General features: G+C 37.6%; 4 protein-coding genes across 12 annotated transcripts in view; 1 reads left to right on the forward strand and 3 right to left on the reverse strand.

Moving 5' to 3' along the window:
• Zip48C (Zinc/iron regulated transporter-related protein 48C) overlaps positions 1-11548 on the reverse strand; it is a 35858-nt gene extending 24310 nt beyond the window's left edge. The window contains exons 1-4 of one of the 2 annotated variants that reach the window (XM_081988608.1): positions 11168-11548; positions 9468-9702; positions 9291-9413; positions 9001-9229 (exon numbers count right to left, since the gene is read on the reverse strand). In XM_081988608.1, the coding sequence (XP_081844734.1) occupies positions 9001-9229; positions 9291-9413; positions 9468-9702; positions 11168-11275 (695 nt within the window). In that variant the 5' untranslated portion in view covers positions 11276-11548. The remainder of the gene's footprint in view (positions 1-9000; positions 9230-9290; positions 9414-9467; positions 9703-11167) is intronic. The other variant, XM_081988609.1, reaches the window with a different exon arrangement.
• On the forward strand, positions 3740-5698 carry LOC145734592 (uncharacterized). Its single transcript, XM_081988062.1, has 3 exons — positions 3740-4240; positions 4584-4720; positions 4984-5698. The coding sequence occupies exons 1-3, from the start codon at positions 4077-4079 to the stop codon at positions 5100-5102; spliced, it is 420 nt and encodes a 139-aa protein (XP_081844188.1). The 5' UTR covers positions 3740-4076; the 3' UTR covers positions 5103-5698.
• A 443-nt stretch (positions 11549-11991) lies between the features above and the next one.
• On the reverse strand, positions 11992-22393 carry Nhe2 (Na[+]/H[+] hydrogen exchanger 2). 8 transcript variants are annotated; one of them, XM_081988565.1, is made up of 17 exons: positions 21829-22376; positions 20003-20269; positions 19495-19948; positions 18263-18480; positions 17993-18195; positions 17850-17939; positions 17721-17791; positions 17424-17666; positions 17084-17222; positions 16725-16913; positions 16598-16667; positions 16436-16534; positions 16220-16336; positions 14922-14984; positions 14684-14848; positions 14336-14636; positions 11992-12880 (listed from the first exon to the last, which is right to left on the reverse strand). In XM_081988565.1, exons 1-17 carry the CDS (start codon positions 22235-22237, stop codon positions 12652-12654), a joined length of 3327 nt encoding a protein of 1108 aa, XP_081844691.1. In that variant the 5' UTR covers positions 22238-22376; the 3' UTR covers positions 11992-12651. The 8 variants fall into 8 exon arrangements, with proteins under 8 accessions (XP_081844691.1, XP_081844693.1, XP_081844690.1 ...); XM_081988567.1 differs by having other exon boundaries at positions 16725-16874; positions 21829-22374; XM_081988564.1 differs by having other exon boundaries at positions 16220-16339; positions 21829-22374.
• Positions 22394-23703: 1310 nt separating this feature from the next.
• LOC145734918 (uncharacterized) lies at positions 23704-26034 on the reverse strand. The gene is made up of 8 exons (XM_081988586.1): positions 25725-26034; positions 25426-25670; positions 25244-25372; positions 25112-25187; positions 24738-24925; positions 24537-24681; positions 24293-24484; positions 23704-24242 (listed from the first exon to the last, which is right to left on the reverse strand). Exons 1-8 carry the CDS (start codon positions 25947-25949, stop codon positions 23751-23753), a joined length of 1692 nt encoding a protein of 563 aa, XP_081844712.1. The 5' UTR covers positions 25950-26034; the 3' UTR covers positions 23704-23750.
• Between the last annotated feature and the right edge of the window lie 511 nt (positions 26035-26545).

Consider the following 26545-nt stretch of genomic DNA (forward strand, 5'->3'; position numbering starts at 1 on the left):
CTAAATTCATCCTTGCGCACATCAAATTTAGAAAAGCGAATTCTAATCTATTTAGCTCGTTATGCAATGAACAATATTACTTACCAGCTTAACACGTTTAGGATGGTTGGTTATTTGTTATTAAAATATTAACTGAGCAAAAATGGCCGTTATGCAATCATAATCATTGTAATGAGAATCTTCAAGGCGTGACGATAGAGCATTTAACCGTATACGAATATGTTAATGAGGAATTTAAGGCAAAATCTGGTTTACTGGATGAAGATGATACAAAAGCTCGAAAGGGATAATATTTTAATCCGGTTACCAGTCCTCACTCTTGTGACGTCATCGTAATTTTGTTTGATTTTAGTTTGGGTGTACAAGAAAAACTCCAATTACAGGGTTGGGCACAAAAAGTGTTTGAATACAGACCGGGTGCCTTTTAAAGTAAAATTTGGGAAGTGAATGGAAAAAAAATGTTCGCGAAACGCCAACAGGTCGATGGGTAGGCGCCCGATGGGTCGACGGACGTTGGGGCCGGTACTGGGCCGCTTTTAGGCGGCGCTTTTAACGCCTTCCGAGAAACGACCGCCGCCGACCAGGAGCGGGCCCGACCGCATTCCTTCCCGAAATTCTCACATTTACGAAGCCGTCGCGAGCCGCCAACCGAATAAATAAACCCAACCACCAGCCAATCTCACTACAGGGACGTACTCAATCCAGATCGAAAATCCAAACGATACACCCCAGTAAAACCAAAATTAGGATGACGTCAAAGATGTCAACCTAAATTAAACAATTAAAAATGTTCTCTTGGAAGTATCTCGAAAACGATGACTGGAAACAGACAATAGAAGCTGGAAATGTTGGACGTACCGCACGCAAAAAATTTTGACAACGTGTAGTTCGAACAGAGTGTGGCCCAAATTGAAAATATGACATTACAAAACTGTTAAGTAAATATCTTGTAGCGAGTCCGGTTCTGTGTGAGGGCAAACAAGTCCAGTGTCGAACTGCCGAAGATGTGACAGAGACCTTTCAAGCCTTGTTAGAATGGTAACATGCTCAACTTTCGAGAGCATCCGACAATCTTTTACAAGGCAAATTAAGTCCATTAAATCCAACCAAAATCCTTAAAGTGTCATTTAAAACTCTGTTTTTAGCTTACCGTTCGAAATTCCTCGCCCTGTCTAATTGACAGCCTAGCAAAACTATTTTTACCTGATGCCACTTTCGTGCAATAATTGGTTAATCACGTGATAGCCTAGTAATACTCCGGCCAGCATTAATTTGACAAAACGATCGTGCAACCAAGTAGGCGATGCACTGCTTTGTTTTTGACAACTGTCATCAGTCAGTCAGTTGAAAAGTCACGTGATCCGTCTTAAAGGGGATCTCAACCCAAATATTTTGTTATGTATTTCTTAAACAGATTGCCCAAACTATTACAGTGAGTGTTTCATTACAAGAGTGTTAATATTAATTGTATTTCTGACTTTGATTTTGTAATTTAATCAAACATAATTGTATTGATTTGGGTTCCAACAAACATGTAAACAAATGAATTTTTGTAATGATGAGAAAGGCTCGGCTGTCAAATTGCAAAGCAGTGAGATAAGTTTCCACTGATTTTATCATCTTTAACTGTAAAATGATTATTATCTTTAACAAAAATATCACGTGACTAGTGCAAATATCACCCGAACAACAAATCCTTGTTAATATTTCACACCTGGTTTATCAGAACTGGTTGTTAACTATGGAAGATACAGTCTAAACGAATTCAATTTCAGGCTAGTAGCGTTGTCTCTGTCTAATCGATTACGATTGGTCGGGCAAGGCAGAAACTTGATTTCTTTGTTCGGTAATTCGCAGACCAGGTTTAGGCAATCCGAATAAGCCTCTGCAAGTTTTAGCAAGGTCGTTCATTAATTGTGCTAGACTGCTGGGCACCTAATCGATGACCAAAAACACGGGCTAACAAAATGTAAGGTTATGTTACTCTAATGGCAAGTCCACAAGTTTCTAAGTTTGTGATTGGTCAAGAAAAAGCTGAAAGCCACATTTTTTTACCAATCATAATGACAACACTACTAAAGTGATATGGCAACATCGCTAATAATTCCGATATCATCTGAACGCGGGGTGGCCTCGGTATTTTAAAGACAAGTCAACGTTGAAGGGGCCCCCTATCACCCATCATTAATTAAAAATTGATGGTGCCCCCCTGTCCCCCGCAATTTCAAATTCTTTTAGGTTATGGCGTGCGTTTCACCGAGCTGCCTTTCGACAATGAAGTTTTTTTTTTGAGAGATTGTTTAATTAGGAGGACAATTTATGGATATTAAATTAGCGAAAAATTCCGTAAACATGCGCGTGCTAACAATGCACAGGACTGGACCGAGGCTGGATTGCATAAAATTCTTGTGTAACGATGACGTGCCCGACGTAATAAAAATAAAGCCCATTAATCACGGGTAAATTGTTCTATTTTCAAGTTTTTACGGTTTAATTTAGAGCTCGTTAATTTATTTTTACGTTCCTAACTGTTTAATTTAACGTTTTAGGTGGGTATTTTTAGTTCTGGCGGGTATTTCTTTCTTTGGATAGAGACAAACCTACTGTCGGACTAATTTGCGTCAATCTAACACAGTGATTGGTCAAGAAAAGCCGCTTATTTCAGCTTGCTGCTTTTTCTTGACCAATCACGAATGGCTGTAATTTATATAAATACTGCACGTCTATCATCAATCATCAACATGTTAACATAGATTTAACTGGAGATGCAGGGTGTTGCAAATGACGAGTTTTAATTGGAGAGCAATTAGGAATTAAGTATGATAGAAAGGGACATGGAACTAACTTTCCACGTTAAAACAGTTATACAGGGAGGTAGTCGTAAAAGTGCTTCTGATTAACCCGTCTAAAAAGTTAACTAGCTGCGACCTGACTTTGCTGATTAGCGAATTAATTCGAAAAGCTGGTCGTTTATTTATCTAATTACGGCAAATTGCCATCATTAACGACCCGGGGCGAGCGAATAAGACACTTTTCCTTCGGCCATCAATATCCGTTACAAGTTACCGATACAATAACTAGATAATACGGAAAAAAGGCGCACAAGGAGGAAATCTTACGCTCGTGACACGAACTAATACTTCCGTATTATGTGGCCGGTTGGCAATAATTAAGCTGACATTCAGGTATTCAGGTCATCCATTTCTTCGGCACATCCTGCTAGACAGCCTGGCTTCGTTTAGTAAATTATCGAATATATCTTCGGTGAGGAATTTGAAAGTTCAAACATGGCGAACGACATTGTTTTCGTCTTACAAAGGCCACCAACTCAATGGCAAAGTTCATTAAAAGTTTCGATTTTATCGAGTTATTCTGGAAACGTTAAAATTCAAATTCAAATTTCGGCGAAACCGCAGGAAGTTGTAATGCACAGACAGGGCCAAATTAAGTCAGTAAACCTCATATTTGATAGAAAATTATCTACAAACTGTTTACCATTTTTTTAGTTAAATATTACAAATTACGTAGTATGCAGCCCACCATACATGCAGGTGTAAGGCGTGTTGCAGTGCTTGACAGAGTGGATCTAACTGACGTTAGATAACGTGACATTTTACATAGACAGTAGTTGTATTCGGTTAGACCATTTGAAAATTGTCACGTGACACTCCACTGTATATGATTAGAGCAGTCACATGATAACTGTCTGATTGGTGAAAATAGGAATAACCTAACTAATGTGTTTGCTGTTTGCCAGGCCCACTAATCTCATATAGCCAATGTGAAGCCATGTTTTGGATTCTTTCGAGACACAGGGGGAGCTACTGTATTGTTTTTACCTGTAGATGGTTTTTTGTGGTTAAGCAAAACAAAATGAAAAGGATGTAAACAACTTTTGACAAATTCAAATTTTTTTAGACAAGTCTATTAAAATATTGATATTACGGTTGTAGTTTTTAATTTATACGTGTGATTTATACTAGTTCGTGGGCGGTGTTTTTATAGTGTTCTCTTCGTAGGTTTTTTTAGTTTAGTTTTTTACCTTTTGGCTGGGTTTTACAACGACTTTTGTCACTATGGGCAAGGCGGGATGTGCCATAAAGGGGTGCAGCCCTTCAAAACATTCCCGACGATTTCGTTTTCCTAACCCGGAAAAAGACAGTGTTACTTTTTCACTGTGGAAACAATTTTTAGGACAATTTGTTATACTTCTTTGTTCTAATATGGAAATTTATAGCAGGTAAGTTCTCAAGTAAAGTTCATTTTTATTTGTTATAATGTTAAGGTAGTAAGAGGATTACTATAAGAGGTTTTCAAGGAGGCAAAGAGAAAATAGGTTTAATGATTTGTAGAACTCAACATAGCTTCTTAGTTTATGACGATTATTTTGGTAAGTATAGCGGAAAACTAATGTATTCTTTTGCATAAAGTGCGTTTAAACAGTACTATGACTCACTGACTAAGTGACTAATAAATGTATCTGTTTTAATACCCTAGTTTTGCACTATACCTAGGTACTACTAATAGTAGTACTTAATAGAAAAGGTACAGTAGATAAAAATGAAACTGAAATGTATTTTCAGGTATTATGTGTGTGAAAAGCACTTTTTGCCTGAAGACTTTAATACAAATAACAGACGCATGCTAAAAAAGGGAGTGATTCCTTCAAGGTTTCTACCAAGTCCTTGCCAGCAAGCACCAAAGGACCCAGATTCCCCAAGTAATTTTATTCAAATAAAAATATACCTATACAGTGTCGCGCATGTTAGTATTAGTATTTTTTTTTTAATTGAGGTTTTGTTTTCTGGAAAAACTGCTGATAGCATGTTTGGCAATTCCATTTAAAATTTAATAAAAAAAATTGTGGTGATTGAGTGAGTGCTCTTTTGTTGCACTTACCTAACACCTCCACTGTGTGAAGAATGTGAAGATGTACTTATATACTTTTCGTTTTTGTAATATGTGAAATGTTTGTTTCCCTAGACCTTCCTAATGTAGACCTTCTCTCAAAATCTCTTGAAATCCCCTCCATTGACAATGAAAAATTAAAGAACTTACCAGATCAAAGACCATCAACTTCTGGTAAATATGAATACATATAATTATTTGGTATAGTTTGTTTTTTTCAAAAGTTTAGCTATATCATATCCCGCGTCACCACATTACGTTTGAATGAACTGATTTGATATATCTATAATTATTAGGCACGTATTCACCAAAAAAACATGCACAAACCAAATCAAATTACATACACTCTTTAATTCTCAAATTCTCATACAGGGATCTGTGCATATCCAGTATAATAATATTTATAAACCTGTTATGTATACCTAGGTTTATAAATTTTATTTAAGTAAATTTTCACAAAGTAATCAATCAACAGGCAATCCTAATCAAGATGTGCTTCCAACTTCCTCCATCTTTTCCAAGAATGAAAATGTCTTCTGGTAAGTTTCACGTTTTAAAGAAGCAACATATTTCTAATTTAGGTTTGAGATTGCAGGTTTGCTTGATGTTGTTGCATGTTATTTATAATAGTAATGTTTTATGTATAAAGTGTAGCTTTATGATCTATTCTTAACTATAGTCTTAAGGTGTTGGGTTTTGCACCAACTTACTAACCAAAAGCTTATTATTTTTGTAGAGTATGTGTTTTGTATGTTCATTTCCTTAAAATATATATAATATATTTTGCATACACTGGACTTTGTTTTATTTACCTGTTTCTTGAACCAAAACCATGAAAGAAAGACTTAATTTAATTCAAAAAGCCCGCCAATACCAGTTTATGCAAGTCTACCAACAGATGGCGCTTTTAAAAATCTGTCATGACAATAGAGACGTAAAAATGACATCTGACGACCATCAAATGTGAACATGTGGCGACCCCTGTGACTCGAAAGAAATCATACATACAGTGCTTCACCTTATTAACACGGAGATTAATATCTATCTAGTGTGTTAATCTATGCTGTTTGCTGTCATGATGCTAGAAAGGAATGTTGGCTTGTTTGTAAATTGTTAGTTATTTAATTAAATAAGAATTAAAACCGACTACAATAGATTGTAAATAATGAAATTTTTAGTATTACTTGGCAATGTGACAAAGAAATTATCCAGGTAGCAAAACTTCTTGGATAGAGTGAATCCAAAAACATTATGAACAGATTTTAAGTCAAAAGGTAACTTTATGCATAGAATCTTAAAACTATCATTTGGTCCACCTCGTATAACCTAAATCTTTGTTATGTAGTAAAAGCAAGGTCGTTTAATTTCTTCAATAAGATAGCGAAATTCCTTGGAGCTAGTTCCCGTGTCTTAATAGTCACTAACCAAAATTTAAATAGCTTAAGACTGAAAAAGTCCTTTGATGTATTGCTGTAATTTTAATGGAGTTTACCAGGGGCGTTCAAATTTGCTACCCACTCTGCCACCATTACCCTTTTAATCGTTGCCAAATCACTCACACCCCAGACCACCATCAATAAAGACGCAACCAGTGGTGGCCAACCACAAACCCCAATTTCAGAACGGTCATTTTTGGGAAATATTCAAGGGCGCCACTGTGTTTGGTTTGAAAAAAATTCTTAACGGAGGCGCATTCCATTCTTCAACAAAGTGAGAGTACATACCGGCCGATTAAGTCCGCTGATAGATTTTTAGGCAAGTTACTCTTCCTGAATGGAATTTGAAAGCATCGCGGTACCGGCTCTAATTGCACGGGAAAAAAATCGAAATTGATGCTTCGGACAGGAAAAAAAAAACGTTATTAAAGCAAGATTAACGGTTTCGAGCAGGCTACCAACATACAAAATCGATCTTTCGAGAAAAGTTTGACGTCTTAACCAAATCTTCTGAACCAGTCAGATTCTTTGCAATATTCGCTTAAATTACAGCACAGTCAGTATAGTTTATAATCACGTGCACTTATCATAAATCCAATATTTGTGTCAATTCAAGGAATCAACTATAAATGAGAAGCAAAGATGACACACGTCAAAATTTTGACATTACTTTGAGACATAGGTACTTCATGATTATCAATCGAATATGACAACTGACAACCGTGATGACATGACTACTTAAAAAAAAAAGTAGTAATACCGGAAAACTTCAACAAAGTGGCAACATCGCATCACTATCACGTAGGTATCATGGTAGGAGGTCGTACGTTGTGAATGAATGAACGGCGGCACGGCAAAAGCAACGGCGCGGGGCGAGGCACGGCGAGGGGGCCCTCAGGAATTCGAGAAAACGCCCGGGGCGCCGCACATTCCTGCGCGCAAGACGTCTGAGGGTACCCCCCCGGCCCCCCGCTATGCACCGTTTGCTCAGCTGTGAAGTCGCAGTGGTGCGGGCGCTGTTGCCGAATTTACCCTGGTTTGGCAGGACATTCAAACGAACACCATTGGGTTGAGTTGTCTAGTTTAGTGACCAAGTAATTTCGGAAAGATAGCAGTCACTATTACATTTCTAGAGAGTGAAAACTTACCCCACAAACCATGCAAATCAGTAACTGAGACCATTAGCACCATCTAGCAACTTTAAAAGCAACTAGCAGGTAATACAGGCAAAGTGATGCCACCTGGTGGTAGGCCACTACAAATAAATGCTTTCACATTCAGCGGCACGAAGTCAATGTGCCTAGTTTAACTGACACACAACAGAGGTGGCCACTTGTGCATAAATTCGTGGTGGTTATCAAAAGAACTGTATTTCTGGTTCTGGATGGGCAATGAAAAGGCCCTTGATTTTTTTTGGGAACAATTCCGCGAACTTTATTTGACCATTATTATCCGGTCGTCCTCGCAAATACCATCGAAATTCTTTGATTTTATGTTCTTTATTATGAGAATACAAGCCGGATCTGGATAACCTTCGTAAAAACCTTAAAAGAAATCTGTTTTGCAGGGTGGGTAGTTTTATGCAATAGACTTTCACTTAGTAGCGAATAAATTAGTAGTAGAAATTCAAGCAAATACTGCTTTTATCTAAATCTACAAACAACCTTGAAATGTTGTCCATATATGGTTAAAATGCCAACTTTAGTCGAAAATCAACACAAATTAATATTCATTGCTAATATAAAGAAAAACTTAATTTAGCCGTTTATGTAATTCCGAAAAAATGTGCTTATAATGAAGGTTAATACCTACACAACGAAATCAAATTAATCAACAGTATTTTCACTCTACGTTGCCGAAGTGTGGAATGCTAATGATGCATCTAGAAAAAAACAATTAAACCAAGAAAAAACGCAAATAATAGCGGATCAAATGACTTGTCTTAGCTAATGCATATAGCGGCCAACCAGAGAAATCGCGTTCAATTAATCAATGTTAACCTATAAGTAGCCTTGACAATAAAAAACTAAATTAACATTTGAATATTTTTCTGTAGTAAAAACTATGGTTGATACACATCAGCAAAAAGAAATCAGTGAGTAGTTTGTGATTTGTTAAAAAGCAGCTACAAATAATGTAAACAGTTTTGTTGGTGGCTGTTTTGTTGCATGTTAAATCAAAATTGAGAAAAAATTCGAATTAAATGACGAAACAGATCAACTTATTTCACGTCTTCAGATATTACGTATAGTTCTAGGTCGAGGAGCTTATTGGTCATAAAAGCGCAATGCGAACGACCCAAGTGCAATGTCACGTCCATTGCTAAATAATGAGATAATTCACGGGTGCGGATTAATTATTTATCAGTTAATAACCCTGACGAGAAATTCTCATAAAATCAAGCAACGAAATGAGTGACTTTAACAATAGTTGTGCCTAGACAATTTACCAGCATGTCAAAATTAATTGGTTTCTATTGATGCATTTCGGCATTGGGATTAAATCAGTTAATCAGTTTGACGGCCTTGCTGGGTTAGTTAACTCTAACAAGACTGAGAATTTCAGGAAATATTTTTTTGAAACACACACAATAAGGGATTAACATCTAAATTCATATAAACTCGCTTTTACCCTATAAATATAAAAATAAACTTACCTGGCAGTTTCGAAGTTGGCAACACTGGAAGTCCCAGTGGCAGCAAAACCAACCCCCACAGCCAACCCTTCGGGGATGTTATGGACAGTGATGGCGACCACCAACAGCATTATCCTCTTCCAATGACCGCGCTCAATCTCCTCGATATCGCACTCCTCTTCATAGCTCTGAGGTACAAGGTCACGATCAGCTGTTTGCCCTTCGGTTGGCTTTAATTTCACTCTACCTACTGCAGAAGGGAATTGGAAATGTTTTAGCATTTTCAAGGTGATTAAAAGGTGTAAACGCACCCCTTCTGCGATGAACGTGCGTTACCCCGATGTCGTCGATGACAGCCGTGTCAGGTAGCGGTACGTGGGTGGAATCTCGTCGAGAACCATCTCTACTTTTACCCTTATTTGAGGCGTGAAGGGCTGAAATAATAAATGTTAGCAAAATTCAATTTTTCTATTATTGACTATAATCACCTAACATCATGTTGGGCGAATGTACCCCCAGAACTGAAATCAACACGTCAGCTCCGTAAACAAAGAGGGAACCCAACAAGAACCCGAGTGCGACTGGGGCCCAAGCGTATTCGCCCTTTTCACCGTAAAACTTGGAGGATTCTGCTAGTTCTATAGCTGGGGACAGCAACGACCAAAATGATGCTGCCACCATTACTCCTGCGGCGAAGCCTAAACTGGCATCCAGGACCTTTCTCTGCAAAGAAAATATTCAATGTATGAAAAAATCATCCCTACTTAGTAATTTAGGTATTATTCTAGAATGTCCGCCATTAGCATTGCTATTAACTCACCTCCTCTATGCTACCAAAACCCACCAATACTCTCCAAACCCATAATTATCACTAATTAATCGATTTTTGTAATCAATAACGTTTACTACATACTCAATGTTCCTGATTTTATGTTTAAACTTTAATCTTAAACTATAGCGTCTCTTGGAGGACATTTTCAATTAAAACTGGAAATTCACAGCCTACTTAAACATTTTGTAAAGTTGCATTGTTATTGCCTATTGATTGGGTAATATTTGTAAACAAAAGAGGCACACTTCAAATCGACCAATCAGCACGTTAGCTATTGACATATGACAGTAGTCAGTTCAAACTGTAAACTGAAAAGTAATATACTGTGTAGAAGTGACACACGTTTAATTATTGAATGGCAAATTTATTATTTATTATTAAAATGGTATACTTAGTCAGTATTAATAGCCACAAAGCAATAATTATGAATTTAAACTTATGCATTGTAGCAATTAGTATATCCACCTACAATAATCTATTATGTTGACTTTAGAACAAAATAATTTTTTTTCCAGCTATAAAACTGAGTACATAACAAAACATTTATTGTATAATAGATATGACTGTCAAGATATTGATATTACGTAAAGAATAATAATCTAAAGCACATAATAACATAACAATTAGTATTCAAGTTATTTAAAATTAATGTACCTAGCTAATAAGTAGTGGTAGTAATAGATTTCCATGTTTTGGTGGATGAGAGGCACTGTAAAGTTTACTAAGTATTATTCATTTTCTATATTAATAACAATTTGTCAATTTAAGGATGAGCGTTATCATTATCATTACAAAAGCCAGATTTACAAAAATAAACATTTAATATTGACTTATGTATTACAGTCTGAGAATATAACAATGTTATAAAATGTGAACCAAAACTTTTTGATTTAAACATCAGAAGCCCTATTAATGTTTGTAAATGAGTTTTTTCAGTAACTAAATCGATCAGAAAATTATGACAAATCTAGTGTAGTACAGTATCTCTAAGATCTGAAACTTTACATAAAACTCAAGAAGTAAACTTATCACTAAATGGAATGTGTGTTAATCTGAAAGTTATCATCCTAGTATATTGATTAACATGACTGTGATTAATATATTTATAACTATTAAAGTAATAAAGGACTTGATAATTGATATTGGTGCTGCAGTAAACACTACTACAGGGATGACTAGAATGCATCTTATAAAAAACCAAAATTAGGTTTTTGTCAGCTAAACTATAATTTCTGTTGGGCCCCCTTAATGACACACCAAAATTGACTAAATTGAGGAAAAAACAACCAAAACAACATTTGTTTACATCGGCTAGATTTTGACAGTTGAGGTTATGTTTCACTGAAGTGTACTAACCTGAGAGCCCCTGATTATCAGCACCAAAGAAGCGCCGCAGGCCGTTAATCCCCAGGTGAACAGGGTGCCCAAAAAGGCTTGCATCACGGGCGAATACCCTGGTAACATGTTAAATCGATTCCGCCACTTGAAATGCTCGAAAAACGAGTTTAAACCGCGTACCCGCAACTGACTGCCATCGGACGCCACCACTTCAATTTATTATGAAACGTGTCGGGGTTTTGCGGGCGTCATGCGCGAAATCCTCGTGCACAAAATTCGAACCATTGTTTTTTTTTTCGGGGGGCTCCTTGAATGAATTATTTCACTAAATTACCAGGCAGTAAATCTTTCTGTTATGTGTTTTGGTTTGTCCTCTTAATACTGGTCTGTATGATTATGGATTTTCAGTCATTTCAGTTAAGTGTCTAGTTTTGGAACTTTGCTGGTATTAAATTTTTTAAGCCCTAAAATTAGAAAAATTTTCTTACTTTTCCTAGGATTTTGTCAAAATGGCAGATGACAGCAAAATGTGTTGACCTGTCCTGTTTTATCTACTGTCGTTAAAAGAGGAAAGCCATATTATAGTAGGTTTCTGTCAATATGGTGACAGTGCCGCAATGCTCCTACAGCTTTTAATTGCTTTTTCTGACTATTTTAATTAATTTATTGAAAATAACTCACTTCTTTGAAACATTGCAGTTATAAATAGCTTTAGAAGCTTACATTAAAACAGTTTTCGCATTTTCTTCGATTTTCTTTACAGGTAATTGATGTATGGTCTAAACCATGGCAAATGACGGTTACGTCATTATAAATTTGGTCAAGGCAAAAATAACGAGTGCTAGATTAAAGAGTAATTTATTAAGAATTCATCATTAACAATAATTTGCAAATTCATAGTCATTCTTTGCACAATTGTTGGTATTGTCCGGATGTAAAAATATCTTTCTACAAAAGGTACGATTATATTTACACAGACGAACCCGTAACAAACCCCTTCACTTGTAACGCATAACGTCAGATTTTAACTATTTCAATTATTAGAACCCACACGATCATCAGTCCAGTTATTGTTTCCGAATTAAGTGAAAACTAAGTCTATATAAGTACTTCGTTGAACTCAGCACTTTGATCTAACAACATTAGAGACAGGTTATAACTAGTTTTGAGTAACAGATTATGTACAATTTTGCTGTTATTGACGGTGAATTGATGAACAATTGCAAATTTACTATACTAACTATTTTGAGGCACGATCTCAGAGAGTTTTTTTCCTATTTACATGATGTGGCTATAAGTGGCTAAAAAGGGAAAACTTCTACATCTGACTATAAAATTGCCTACGCGTTACAACATTTTTTTGGTAATCTCTAAATTGCCACTAGGCCGCAAATTCACACCACATCCCGACCGAACTTTCTACTCAAAGCCATTTGAAGGTTACTGAAAATGGGACTGAGCGATTTGGTTATAGGCCCCTTCGGGAGGGGTGTGCTTGTCGATCAGAAACCAACTTTTTTCATCAAAAGATCGTCGTCTTCGTCAGAAGAAGACGTGTCGGACGAAGGGCTGGACACTGTGCCCATAAGGGCTGCACCCAGACTACTTTGCTTGGAACAACTCGCTTTTCTGGTACGACTGTGCTGCTGTTGTAGAAGCCACGTGGGTCTTTTCAGTGATGAGGTCTGATGAGGAGTGTTTTGCTCTTCAGGAATAGAGTTTCTGGTCAATCTATGACAGACAACTATTTTTATCTAGTGTTGCCAGTGATCACGTATAGCGAGGAATTACAAAAACCCTTGAAATCTACTGAACAATTCAGAAAAGAGGTAAATAGATTAATTTTATTGCCACGGTGTGCAAAATGCTTGCGAAATTTTTTGGTTTATTCTACCGTGTGCAAGTTTTGTTCCACCGCCTGTTATACCAAAAAGGATTAAAGCAAAAGTTAATGGTAGTATTGTCTGCCTTATCTGGATATGTGAGCGGTTAGAACTATTGCCAGTTAATATTCAATTATTGTATTTTTCAAGTGTCTTATCGCATATTAACCGGTTTTAAGCGGCTCCCCCAATTAAAAGCTTAGTTCAATTGACGCACTAAAAGTAAAAAAAAAAAAACATTTTTTTCTAAATAATAGTTTCTTCCGGTCACTTCCAATAAAAATTAACGGTAATTTTAACTAAAAACATTGTAGTAGTTATATTTACAAGGTTTCAAAGTCAATTGAAGCTCAAAACCGTTATAAACTAATTTGCAATATAGGAAAAAATCACTTATTAATAGCATTAAAAGTTAGCATGCTTTTTGCTAAAATCATTAAAATGCAGATTCAAGTGCATTTTGATGGGACGTAATGGTAAGAAAGTTCACATCCAAACAGAGACACACAAAATGATTGCGATAGATTAAGACATATAGCAATAGATGATATTGGTCATACATAAATCAGAAATCAAACAATAGTAAAATTACGTCAGAGCTATGACTGTGTTACTAAATTACCCCATCAGCGTCATTAAGGGGTTTTGGAACGTAGTATTATGAACTTTCTAACAGGGTTATTTGAAAATGTAAACGTATTTAAATCAGCCTGTTTAGTAAAGTTGAATAAAACTGATTGGCACAAACTTGCAGAAATTGCAGTTGACTTTGTTTACATCGCCACAAGTGTATTCAAGTCGTGTCAGTCTCAATTTAGTTAAAAAATTTAACGAAATGTTGAGTTGTGTAAATTGTTCTCTTTTACTCATTATAAGTATGAATGAGTAGGTTTACTTCATCTACCTTACCAGTTTACATAACAAAAATGTGAAATATCCAACAGCCTGCATTAGAATAGGACAGTTGATGACTGTGCCCTTGATTGACAGCTTGTCAAATAGAGGATAGGGAAGTGCATATACAAGATGACTTTTATATACAGTTGTGGAAATTTGTCGATTGCGTTTTAATGGCTGTCATTGGTTTTCAGATTGCTGCTTTTTTGACCAATCACATTCATTGAAACGCAAAATGGACAGGTTTGAAATTTCCACACCTATGGAAATAAAGAAACACAAAGATAAAATGACGTGCAGTTGAAGTATTCTGGCCGTTGGTACGTTACAACACCCATTCCACACACATACAGAATGCTGGTCGCTTACATGGCCCTAAATATGATTAGTGTAGTCTGAAACACACCCGCTTAGCTCGAGCATGGACCCACGTCTAGCTTGGCGTCGTTGGCCTGGTGTTTGAGGTGGTGGAGGGATTTGAGGAGGACCCGCACCAAGCGAGAGCTGTTTGGTGAGCACGTGGTCCTTTTGAATCGCCCCCAAAGGGTCGCTTTCCCCCTCTTCCATCACCACAGTCGAAGACCTGCTGGCCGATCCTCTCCGTTCCTTCAAAGGGGTGGATTCGCTGCTGTTGGTAGGGTCCGATCCTAGGCTTTCACGACGAAATAGGCCGAAAACGGTGTTTTTATTCGGGTTCTCCAAACCACCTAGTTGTGTCCGTTAGTTCACGTTAACTCGAAAAAGAGGCACTAACCTAAGAAAGTCGCTGATGGAGAGTTGTAGGCCAGGTACTCTTTGTTCGAAGCCCATGAAGGAAATTCAGCCTGTTGCAAAGGACCACAACCGTCCTCTTCGTCCCGTTTCCAGGGTAACATGGTTTCAGTGGCTGTGGGTGTGGTCACTCTCATCAAGTCCCCACCTGGAGTAAATTAATAAATTGTAGCAGATCACGGAAATTAAAAAAAAAAAACCGTTTTTTGAAAAGTACTCACCATCAATTGATCCCCTAGACATGCGTTTTCCATTATCTGTGTAACTACTGATGTCATCTGAAACTGAAGGTAGAAATACCATGCACAAGATTAGTTGGGGGGGACCGAAAAGGACCGACAGTTGGGTAAAGTGACTACAGAAACCAAAATTAGTCTACATTTGTGCCTGTACTACAATAATAACTGGAAAATTGAGTAGTGTGTATAATAAGTGTTTGTTTAATTGTTTTTGGTGCAATGACATTTTGATAGAGCAATAGGGCCTTCCACTTAACTCTAAAATCTAATTAGATAGAGGACGTAGAACAAAATTAGATTAAGTTAGGTAAATCTTTGTTTGTTTGCTTTGGTCATTTCCAAAGCTTCTTAATTAAAAAAATTAATTAATTGTATCGTAATTTATTGTTTTTTAGTGCCAAATTGTTTACGTTTGTAATTTTTAATTTTTAGTGTTGTTTCTGTTTTAAAATTAACGATTTTCTGTTATATTGTGGTGATAATCGTTGGGATTGGCATTTTGTTTTGTAAATGTAATCAAAACTAACCAAACGTTAACTTATGTCTGCAAATTATAGTATAATGTTAAGTCAGCATGTGCTATACAGGTGTGGTAAATCCAAAACCGACCATAGGAAAACCGTGTAACTGACAGAGAAACGTAGGGAATTGCATGCGCAGGAGAAAGACAGAAAACGAAAAAAATATCAAGCAGGCCATATTTTTAGCGCGCTGTTGCCAAACGCCGTAAGTAAGTTTGTCGAGGGTATTGAATATGTCTTTGTCCCACGCATGCAATTATCTACGTTTCTCTGTCAGTTACACGGTTTTCCTATGGTCGGTTTTGGATTTACCACACCTGTATAATTGCATTGAAAGTCATTGGGTTAAAAAAGCAGCTCGAGATTTTTCTCGACCAAATCACAAACTACGAACAGTGCTATGATTTACGCAAATACTGGCACATGTAGACTTACCGTAATCTTCTAGTTATCTACTTAAAGCCCTTGATTTAGATATAAAATTTCGAACATGCTCGCCAAAAGCCATCAACATTGAATGCGTCATGTGACCATTAAATCGCTTGCAGTGTTTTAGGTCACATGTTTTGTCGGTCACGGCGTTGTCATATATCCACTAATTTAAATATTTTTAGTTAAAAAAAATCATGGGAAGGCCCTATTCTGTTTATCAAGCTGTTCATTGAGTCTGGATCAAAAAGAACTGGTGATTTGTTATTTGTTCTTTTTGACTAGACTAATGGTTGGGTACTTCTATAGCAAATTCTCTAGCAAAAGTACCGTTCCGGGCAGCTCTCCAAGGGAGACTTCGTTCCAAAATCGTGTGCTTTTTCGATTTCGAACTCATAAGTGGGGCAGTTTGGCTGGCAAAACTGTTTTCGTCAGTTCCCGTGCTAGCTGCTGTACATCACCCACATTTTGTATTGTATAATTGTTTTTTTTTTTTGTGTTGAAGAAGACAAGAAGCGTAAACTATACATGCATTGAAACACTTACGGGACGATTTTGCTGTGAAGGTTATAGGACTGTCCCAGTCTTCTTTGTTTAATTTTGGATCAGTATCCGCGTCTTCTCTTAACACTTCGCTTATATAGTCTAAAGGAGAAGAGGTGCTACCAATACCACAACAGAAAAAAGAGGGTTCAATGAAAATCTTACCATGGGAAAACTGTTTGGCCGTCCCGTTTTGCTGAAATTCCGGAAAACTAACGTGGTTCTCCTTACCACTCTACATAATAAAATAAATGATTGTTTTGTGGTTTTTTTGTGGGAGGTAAAGACTCACCTTGTTGAGTTTTTTGCTGTGTCTTTTATGGCTATGATGATGCTTTTTGTCCGCAACCAATCTCCTAGTGTTTACGTGGGTTTTATAATTAACCTGGGTGGATAAATCCCTATCGTTGACCGCATGTCGACTGTAGCTTAGTCGTCGATGCTGAAATTTACCCTTTTGAACCCCAAGACACTTATAAATCTAGGAAGATCAAGAAAATCCATATTAATCGTTTACATAGCGAATTGTTTGACTCGAGCGGAACGCTTCCTCGACGAAAAACCTTAGAAAACCCAATCGAGTGAAACAAATATGCATTCGAGGCTATTTTTTCTATACAAAAAAAAAGTGTTTTCTACGGATTGGCTTACCCTACGGTACGGTTTCACCAGCTCTTCTGCGAGTAAGTGGTGGATTTTTGCGTCTGTCAGGTCTTTTTTGGACGGATTGTACTCTAGCTCTTGCATGTCAATATTCCAGGAACTAGAGTCCATCTGGCTTAGGCTTGAGCTTAAAACGGTACAAAATTTTAAACACCCTGTACAAGTTTATAGTGTGCTTAATTTACTCCAACTTGCTATATCATGCCTCCCTAAAAACTTAATTGTCGAAATGACAACACTGTCATGTGATGGCAATCAACATGACGTCATTTTCATACTTAAGCAGATCATTATCTAACTAAAATTAGAGGTTAAGGGATTAGTTTACCAGGTTGACAGTTTAGGGGCGCATCTTCCATTGAGGTTACCGGTCGAGGAGGTGTAATTTTTAAATATGGCGGACATGCTTTCCGTATTGGAGATGTTGCCAATAGTGGAGGCGTTCCTCCTCATATACTCCATGGCGTCCCTCATTGCCAGTTTGGAGTAGGTCTCCAATATTTTCGGTTCGGCCCCCTGATGGTTCCGAAGCAGGTACGGTCGGATGAATTTGTTATCAAAGCGCTTAAATCTACAGTAATTTCAAGTTATACAGTGACTTAGTAAATCGCCAACATGGACAAACCTATCACGGATATGGTAGTTTCCATGTTGACCCACTATGTCTTCTATAGCAGCCATAGCGTGGTCCATCAGCTAAAATGTACGTACGACGTAACCGCCAATTACCGTGGTTTGCACTATATATACTCACTCTTTCATGTATTCTTTCGTTCATTGTTGGTTTCCGTTTTTCCGAGGTTTTTACGTTCAGGATTTTCACTAAAGGTTTAATGGTTATACCCTGTCAATCAAGCAAAAATTAGTGATAGTAATATCAGTTTATAAGTGGAATACCTGGAAAAAGACGGTAAAGTAAACAACAGCAATGGTGGTGGTCATGAACATGGGCTGTAAAGGGACGATTTTAGGATCGATGAGCAAAACCAAGGCGAAAGCCACCGCCCCCCTTAAGCCCCCATAAGACATTACAAACTTTTCCACTTTGCTCAGTTGATGAATGCGGAATTTGTTGGCAATAGCCGTGAGAACTATAACAACTAAATAACGTTTTTTTTTGGTATAATTTTTATTCTACTCCCGTTGCTACAATAAAAATCAACTTACCTAACACCCTGTAAATAGAACAAAACAAAATGGTCAACACAACGAACCAGGTGTTCCAATCGTGGCCTTTATGCACGGTGGCCACCCCCAAGAACATAAAAATGATCGTTTCGGACGAGCTACTCAACATCTTCATGGCGTATTTGATGGTGGTGTGCGATTTATGGGAAATATTCGCTTCCACGTAGTTTTTCATGGTTATTCCGCAAAAGGTTATCCTGTAGAAAGTTCAATGTCGGAATAAGGTCTGGATATGCCCCCAGGGGACTTATTCGGAGTAAATAAGCGTGTGACAGTGACCCAGTTATATAATCTAGCTAGTTCTAATCGATATTCATTTATGTAAATTCACATCTCACAATTTGGTGAGAGAGATTGGTCAAAAAACAGTTGCTTTTTTTGACCAATCACAAACTGTGATTACCTGACAAATTCGTGGCTTGAGTTATTTATAATTGCATGGCAGTTAAAAATTATTATGTTTAATATTGACTGCACCAAGGCTAAAAATAAAAATTCCACTCGACAAATCGTATAATAACTTTCTAAAATGTCGTGCAGTTTCAGAACGGCTCGAGGCTAAAAAGAGTGCGAAATGTAGGTCAAAACTGCTTCTGCTTTTTTCCGTCATTAAGTTCAAGGGAATAATGCGAAAAAACGCTTTTAAGACAAAAAGGATTCATTTTTATGTAAATTTGGTAAATGTCAGAGCGACGAAGGCCAGGAGTTTTGCAATAATACAACGGTTTGTAAAGCTTGTAAATTTCCGTTCTTGTTATTTAATTTATATTAGCTTGGAACTAAACTAGGAATTAGTCAGTTTTTTAGAGTACCTTACAGTAGATTATTATCATTGGTAAGTCATTAACATCAGTAAAAACTCATGAGGATTGTGTTTGAAGCTAATTTCAAATCTAACGATATTTTTCTAAAAAAAATATAAAAGTAGTAAAAAAAGACGAAAGAGAAAGAGAGAGAAATGAAAAATGTTGCTTTTTTTGTACTTATTTTACCTAATTTAAGGTCCTTTGCTCCCTTCTGGAGCAAAATAAAAAATTGTCAAAATTGCACTTTTTGCAAAAATGTAATTTTTTCAATTTTTTAATGATCCATCCTCCATAGCACTCCATCTTGTTAGTAGTTTTTTCTTGAAACTACTTTGTAATATCGGTTGTTATTCAATTTGTTAGTATCTTTTTAGAGTGACGAGGAGATTTAGCAACAATACTTACGATAATATTCCAGACATGTGAAAGATCTCAGCATTAAGGTAAGCCAAGTAGGCCATCACAAAGATAAAAATGGGCTCAATCACGCGCACTTCGTTCGTGTAACGAGTCACTAAGGCGGTGGCAAAGCCCCATATCACACCAATCACGGTGCCGCCAATGGCGACCACCAAAAAATTTAGGAAACCGGACAGCATATCGGTGGCCTCCACGTTCCTCCAGCCCATTTCCGTGTAGGACTCGAAAAGGTGGTAGAGGACGACAGTGACGGCGTCGTTGAGTAAAGACTCACCAAACACCACAATGTACAGGATTTCGTTGACTTGGATCTCTTCAAATACCGCAAGGACCGCCACTGGGTCTACGGCGGAAATTAGAGAACCAAACAGGAACATGTCCAACAGTGGGGTGTCCCTGTCGTAAACACCTGTCTGTCCTGCCGCCCATAATGAAGCACCTGGACAGAATTTCCAAGTGCAAATGCCAAACAAATGCTTATATAGGTACTCACCAATCAGTAAAGTATTGGAAATGGTTCCAATGACGGCAAACAGCAGGATGGTGCCTAGATTGTCAAAAAACAGCCTGTTGGGCATAAAATATCCGGCGTCCAGGATTATGGGCGGCAGCATATAGAAGAAGAAGGTGTCGGGGGTAAGGGGAGACATGTGTAACGCGTCCGTCATGTGCACCAGGATCACACCGATCGCCACCCCCACGAAGATGAGCAGACAGGATTCCGGAAACATGGCGCTTAGTTTAGGTGCCATATGGAAACCTTAAAAAAAAAGTTATTAAAAATTTACATAAAACAGATAAAAGTAAGGATGTAACAGGCCGTTTGACATGGTTTGAACTTGGTTTATTCCAATTTTGAGGGTTCAATTTGCTAGTCAATATAAACGATAATTTTACCTTAATAAAAAATGTGATATTTGTTAAAAACAACGTTGCCAAACGTAAAAGTGACAAAACAAGTTTTAACAGTGTTGCCACTAACACTTTTAGTTCAACTGATATTTTAGATAATTTGGCAAAATTGACCGCACCATTTTTGAACATATACACGTCACGATTGTCCATTTTGTCCATTTGTTGCTTTAATGAATAAGTTAAACGGAGTCTGGACTATTTTTTCATTTTAGAGCGAACATTTTGAAACTCAGCACAGTTAGTGTTAGTTAAAACCGTTACACACTGTAAAAACACATGAATTGATCTAACATAAAGGCGAAATTTGCTTGAAACAAATTAGTATCTTTACGGGGTTTGTCAGTATAATTAATATTGATACTAAAGGAAAATGAACCGTATTGACGATGAATTGATAAAACATTTTTTTAAATTTGGACATAAAGACTGCGGTTTGGTAGGTCAAAATGGCTCTTATATTAACCCCTGAATTTTTTAATCACATTTCTACAGTATGTAGAGGAGCATACTACTTCTCAGACATTATAAAAGGCAATAACCTCTCGACCAGGTCGTCTAGACGAAAACTTTGAGCGCTTTTATCAAGAGCAAACTGGGAAACTAACCAAATATCTCCTTTTTGCTCTATCTTGTTTAGCCACTAGGAAAGGCTTGTTTACACAACTGTTCACTGGATGATTGATGTGTAAGCAAGACCTATTCATATTTGTTTGTGTCAATTTGTTCAGAACTTTAATTATCATTCTGATACTCCCCTCCGTATTGTTTTTTTTTATGATTATGATATTTATTACAAAAATAAGTGATAAATTGCCTTTTGGTTTGAAGCGATTTTAATAATTGTTTAAGGTGAAATGCACTGTCTGAAAAAACACAGTCAAATTTACTTTTAACCGTCAATTCAACATGTGCAGCATTTTAGTAAATCTTATAGTGAGTATAGTTTGTGATTGGCCAAGAAAAAGCAGCTTTCAGCCTGCCTGGTTTTTCTTGACCAATTACAAGCCAAACTGTTTAAAGTATTAAAAATCAGAAACACGTTTGAGTTATTATAACGAGGCATGCACAATGAAAATGCAGAGTTTTGCTTTAAAAACAATCGATTTTCCCTGACCTCAAACTCAACGGCACGAAACTGTGTCCTTTGGATGTAACAGTTATGTAACGGCAGCTGTTTTACGTGCCGGCAAAATAATTTTTAAAAAGGTTTTTTTTTGGCCTAAAAATTGGCATTACAAACAGTTATACCAATTTCAGACTGATCAATAAAGTCATCACTCGCAATGACTGGCATTTTACCCTTATAAGAGTTTCACCCCATTTATTTGCGAACCCTACAGGGTTGCCGGAGGGGCAGACAGGTCGATAACAATTTTCTTCAGGGTTGCTTTGTAGTCGACTTACCAATTTTGGCTAAACTGGCGCAAAAAATCCACAAAGCGATTATAAACGGTGTTTCGACTCGATGGAATGACACCGTCATCACGGGGTACCTCTCCACCGGCTTCTTTTTCGGTGGCACTTCCGTGTCCGGCTCCCCCACGTAATCCGGCACCTCCGTAGGTTCTTCATGGATAACCGCGTGTCTTACCGACGATGTGGGGATCAAATTGCCCTTCGATAACGAGTTGATATCGTAGGCCCTTTTGTAGGCCTCCGTGTCGTACCGACCGATATGGGGCCGGACGTTTGAGTCTTCGGACGCATGATCCGGTGGTACCGCGTGTCCGCTCGCGAACAACACAAAGACAATGAACCAGCACCACCTGCACGCCCGTCTCGAAAGATTGACGCAATGTTGCAACGAATACATCACATCGGACGCTCAGCGGCTGCCATGGCAGTCCATCAGCGTCTCGGGCGTCGGTGTCCGTATCGTCGGGACGCCCCAGCATACTGGGGCGGCTAAAACCAGCTGATGCGGCGTCGCAACGCCCCCTTTGCGCAGCCCTTTCGTTTGCTTTTCCAGGAGGGGATGTTACAATGCACAGTAAAGGGCATATTTATACCAAAGGAGATTAGAGGTTTTTCTACTAAGCACCCTTTGCAGTTGAACCTGTCCTCACCAATTATTGTTTACAGTATTTGGTAGGTACCACTCAAACCCAACTCTCAAAACTACTCTTCAAGCTTATAAAAACTTCACCAAGTGTCAAGAAATTTTATTGGCAACATGACAAAAAAATCTCCGAAGCAAACATTGATTTAAACCAATACAAAAGGTCACGTGGCCTAAAGCACACACGTGGCCCAATTTCCTTTTAATTTCACAATCTGCCTTCGTACGTGTACGTGTACACCACCAACCAATTATTGACGTCACACACGAGTGCTTGTGACAAATTATATATTGTTTCGTTTTGTGTAATTTTGTCTTTTGCACCGTTTAGTATGGTTCAGACTGTGTAGAATACAGTTGTATAAAGTTGTCACAGTCTGGACCACGCTTAACTTAAGCTGGGCTTGAAGAAATAGAAAAATTCACGTCAATAAATTAACATCGTCCGGTACTGATAAAGTACAAAATTTACTGGAATTTTCCTAATAATTTCCAGGTTTAAAACAATGTAAAATGTCACGTGGCACAGGTGCACGTGCTGTCATTCAATTCAGGTCCTTATGCAATATTCAGATGTAATGCTTTACGTACGTCATAGTCTGTGAAAAAAACTTGAATTCAATCGTTTCGCTATCTTAAAAATCTGAAAATGATGCACAGGATGACAGCAAACATGGCGGACACTTCTGACAAGTCACGTGTTTTAGAATGGTCTATTCAATGCAGCAATCATGACTGAAACTATTAGGTCTTATAGTAGCACACTGTATTTCTTCAATACTGTACTTTTTATGGGCATTCAGATGCAAAACCTCTCTAAAATACCGGAATAAGCCACCCTCAAACTGGTTGTTTTGAGTGTTGCATTCATAATTTTAATTTTTACTTTGAAAACACTTTCAAAGGCAAAAAGTTGTTTATGCCATCTTAAGAAACTTAAAATATTGCTATGTAGTAATGCTAGTACTGAGAAAACATTAAAGTAAACATATAAAATAAATAAATAAAGTTATGAATACAACACATTACTTGACCAATGTAATATCCGTTTACTTTGCAAAATATAGAATTTAAAAAGCTATAATTTTGTATGGATAGCTAAAAATACGCGTTACCACTTTCATTTAAGACATTTTCCCACAAACAACTTTTAAGTTTACTGTTCTTCTTGACACTTGGTGGAGTTATCTGTTAACATGGCTAATAAATAATTAACACCATTAAAAGTGATAGAAAAAGATGTATTAAAATTTGTTGGGACATTATTTTAAGGAGTATCACATGGGGTCACTGTTATTTTTTTTCCAGAGGATAGGAGAAACGTATTTGCGGGTGTTTTGTGTGTTACATCAACTTTTAGTAAAGGTGTTTTTTCGCTTAAACGTTCAGCACTCGCCTCTCCCGTTACTTTCCCTAATAACGGCGAAAATATCTGAGACAACCTCCTGTGTTCCCCTCTAGCAGTTTCTGGCACCGGGTTGCTGTCAGCGATTTGAACTAAATTACCGAAACAGGGTGACCACGTGTATTCCGGTCGTTTGATGTTCAACTTGACGTTTCCTTTGGATAAATCTGTAGAAAAATGGTTCATGTTTTTGATCTTTTTTATGGCGGCCATCTGTTCCAGTATGTTCTGTCTCATATCGGTGCATTCGCCCACTTGAATCGTTTTGTTGTAGTTTCTAGTCACTTTAATGTCGTGCTTCCAGAATTGTTTCCGGAATTGATCTCTAGTTGTGTTGGGTGCCACTTCTTTGATCTGAAAAATTATTGTCATTCCTCTTGACTTTGCTGGTGATAAATACATACCCAGAATACCAAAATCGCTGCAACGTATATGCAGACGATGTTAACAAAGGTGAGGCAAAGACTGATTGCTCCCAGACTGGTCAGTTCCACCGCACTGTTTTTGGAGAAGTAGTCTGTGTGAGTTAGAGAGGTATACCTGGTGGTTTCGTCGTTTTTGAGGTAGTAGACAAAACCTAAAGACCATAGCAGCCCCTGTTAAGCAGAGAGGGATTAGTTAAAAGCGGCTAAGAGAGGATTGACGTACAGCATTGACAGCTGGAGGCATTAAGGAAGTGGAAATGGCAACTCCAACTAACGAAGCAATGTTGTCACTCAAAATTCCCAAAGCTACAGCAGCCCCTGATAGTAAAGCTATAATGGCTCCAACCCATAAAGATCGTAGCTCTCCTCTTTAACATTTAATATACTAATGAATGTGACTGAATCAGTATATTATGTTATTCACCTGGAATACATTTCATAGGTAGGCCAGTCGTTGGTTCCATACTTATCGGTTAAAATGCATATAATGGAACCATAGCAAAAACCTACAAGAGTGGCGATCCCTAATCCGATGAGTTCGTTTTGTACGCCCGTTTTCTGCAGGTGCTTATCCCGGATTATTGAACCGAAAGTTCCGGCCATTACCGGACCCTAAAAGTAAAATATGCAAGTCTGGCAAATTATAATGTCCCTTTCCCCAACATTGGCTAAGTTGAGTTTAAGAACAGCTTAGATTCGTTCAGATTGTGATATTTTCACCACCTGATCTGTCACATTCAAACCTCAACTGTACTTAAAATCAACTTGGAAGGCATAAGCAAAACATCTAGACTATACCATCATCGGGGATATTAACATACTGCTTAGCATGTAAATGCTGTTGTTTTCGACCAGTCCCAAGGCGCATAATATCCTACAATTTCATGTTTTTTGTATACATTGGATTTTGTAATTGTAAAAGTGTTTTACGTGGAAATTAAGAGGCACATCATAAAGTCAAAGGTCATGGCTGCTTTAACCTTTACATTTTCTACCACCTGGGCTACTGTTAGACGTGACCTAACTGATGACACAAACAGGTTCCAACCACTGTTTTTTCTGCAAAAAATATACTATTAAGTTCCGTTTCAGTTAGTGTCTTGTATTTGTACTTTTCATCTTCAATAAACTCTTCATTTTCATTCACTTCATGTCCATGATAGTGTATGGTGCATGGCATTACACTGATTTTCGAATTTAGCTTGTTACCTATTCCTTGCTCTTTTAGAACGTCCAGGACTTCCTCACACTTTTCTCCACACTCTATGGGGAACATTATTTGATAGTGATTACCGTCGTCTGTTTTGGTCCAAGTGACATCCGCAATTTCCAGCTCCTTAATCGTAGACTTGACCATCTAAAGCACACCTTTATATTTCCCTAATAGACAAATTGATTCGGTGCTCATTACGTGTTCCATGGAGTGCTCCTCTTTTTTAGCCCTATTAGGGAAAACAAACTCCTTGCTACCGATAAAACCGAAATCATTCTCGAAATCTAGAGTGTGCTGGTCGCTTCTAGAACCTAGAATTTCCGGTTTCTCCTCGATCACCACCTTCTTCTTTTTCCCCTTCTTCAGGAGGCATTTTTCGTGGTCTTCGGTCGGAATGGAAACGATGAGAACCACGCTCGACATAACGTCTCCGCGACCCAACCAAGTGGTGTACACTGCACTTTATCAGGCGAAACACTGATAAGATGCTGTTTATGTTCTTTTGGGTTGTCTCTGTGCGTGTAAGGAATGTTGAAAGATACAGAGTTGTAGTGAGAAAAAACTAAAAAGCAATATAGATTATCACGTGACACAGAAACACGTGCTATTATTCAATTCTGGTTCAATCTGGCTCTTATGCAATTCATGATAATGCTTTACCTCCACGTCAGAGTTTAATCATTTATTAAGTGGTTCTTCGAATTTCTATTAGATGCCGCATTCGGTTTTGCGCTTCATGGAGCGAGCAGAGCTTTTTTGAGGTTACGATGACGTAATTTGGGAAAACCATAATTTGACCAATTGTCAAATTACGTCATTGTGACGTCAAAAACGTTCTGCTCGCTCCATGAAGCTTGAAAACGAATGCGGCCAGAGAGATCATTTCCAGAATGACGTCATTTGACAAATATGGCGGCTAGCCGACAAAGTTTCTTGTGTTTTAGATTCGTTTATTCCAAGAAAAGTCGTGAATGAAAACTCTAAGAGTCGTATCACCCTGTATTTGCTTAATGTTGTAA

Source organism: Ips typographus, linkage group LG10 (genome assembly GCF_016097725.1).
Source record: "Ips typographus isolate SLU linkage group LG10, UJ_Ityp_2.0, whole genome shotgun sequence".
Taxonomy (NCBI): domain Eukaryota; kingdom Metazoa; phylum Arthropoda; class Insecta; order Coleoptera; family Curculionidae; genus Ips; species Ips typographus.

Bases quoted from the DNA above. Each gene is read 5' to 3' on its own strand.
- LOC145734592 (XM_081988062.1), top strand. From the start codon at position 4,077: ATGGGCAAGGCGGGATGTGCCATAAAGGGGTGCAGCCCTTCAAAACAT. The intron at 4,241-4,583 runs GTAAGTTCTCAA...ATGTATTTTCAG, and splicing joins AATATGGAAATTTATAGCAG to GTATTATGTGTGTGAAAAGC. The intron at 4,721-4,983 runs GTAATTTTATTC...TTGTTTCCCTAG, and splicing joins AAAGGACCCAGATTCCCCAA to ACCTTCCTAATGTAGACCTT.
- Nhe2 (XM_081988564.1), bottom strand. From the start codon at position 22,237: ATGTATTCGTTGCAACATTGCGTCAATCTTTCGAGACGGGCGTGCAGG. The intron at 18,196-18,262 runs GTAAGTTGATTT...AACGTTATTTAG, and splicing joins TTCTATTTACAGGGTGTTAG to TTGTTATAGTTCTCACGGCT. The intron at 17,223-17,423 runs GTAAACTAATCC...TACCGTTTTAAG, and splicing joins GCCCCTAAACTGTCAACCTG to CTCAAGCCTAAGCCAGATGG.
- LOC145734918 (XM_081988586.1), bottom strand. From the start codon at position 25,949: ATGTCGAGCGTGGTTCTCATCGTTTCCATTCCGACCGAAGACCACGAA. The intron at 25,188-25,243 runs GTAAAACACTTT...ATGAAATTGTAG, and splicing joins ATGTGCCTCTTAATTTCCAC to GATATTATGCGCCTTGGGAC. The intron at 24,926-25,111 runs GTATAGTCTAGA...TTTTACTTTTAG, and splicing joins TGTTAATATCCCCGATGATG to GGTCCGGTAATGGCCGGAAC.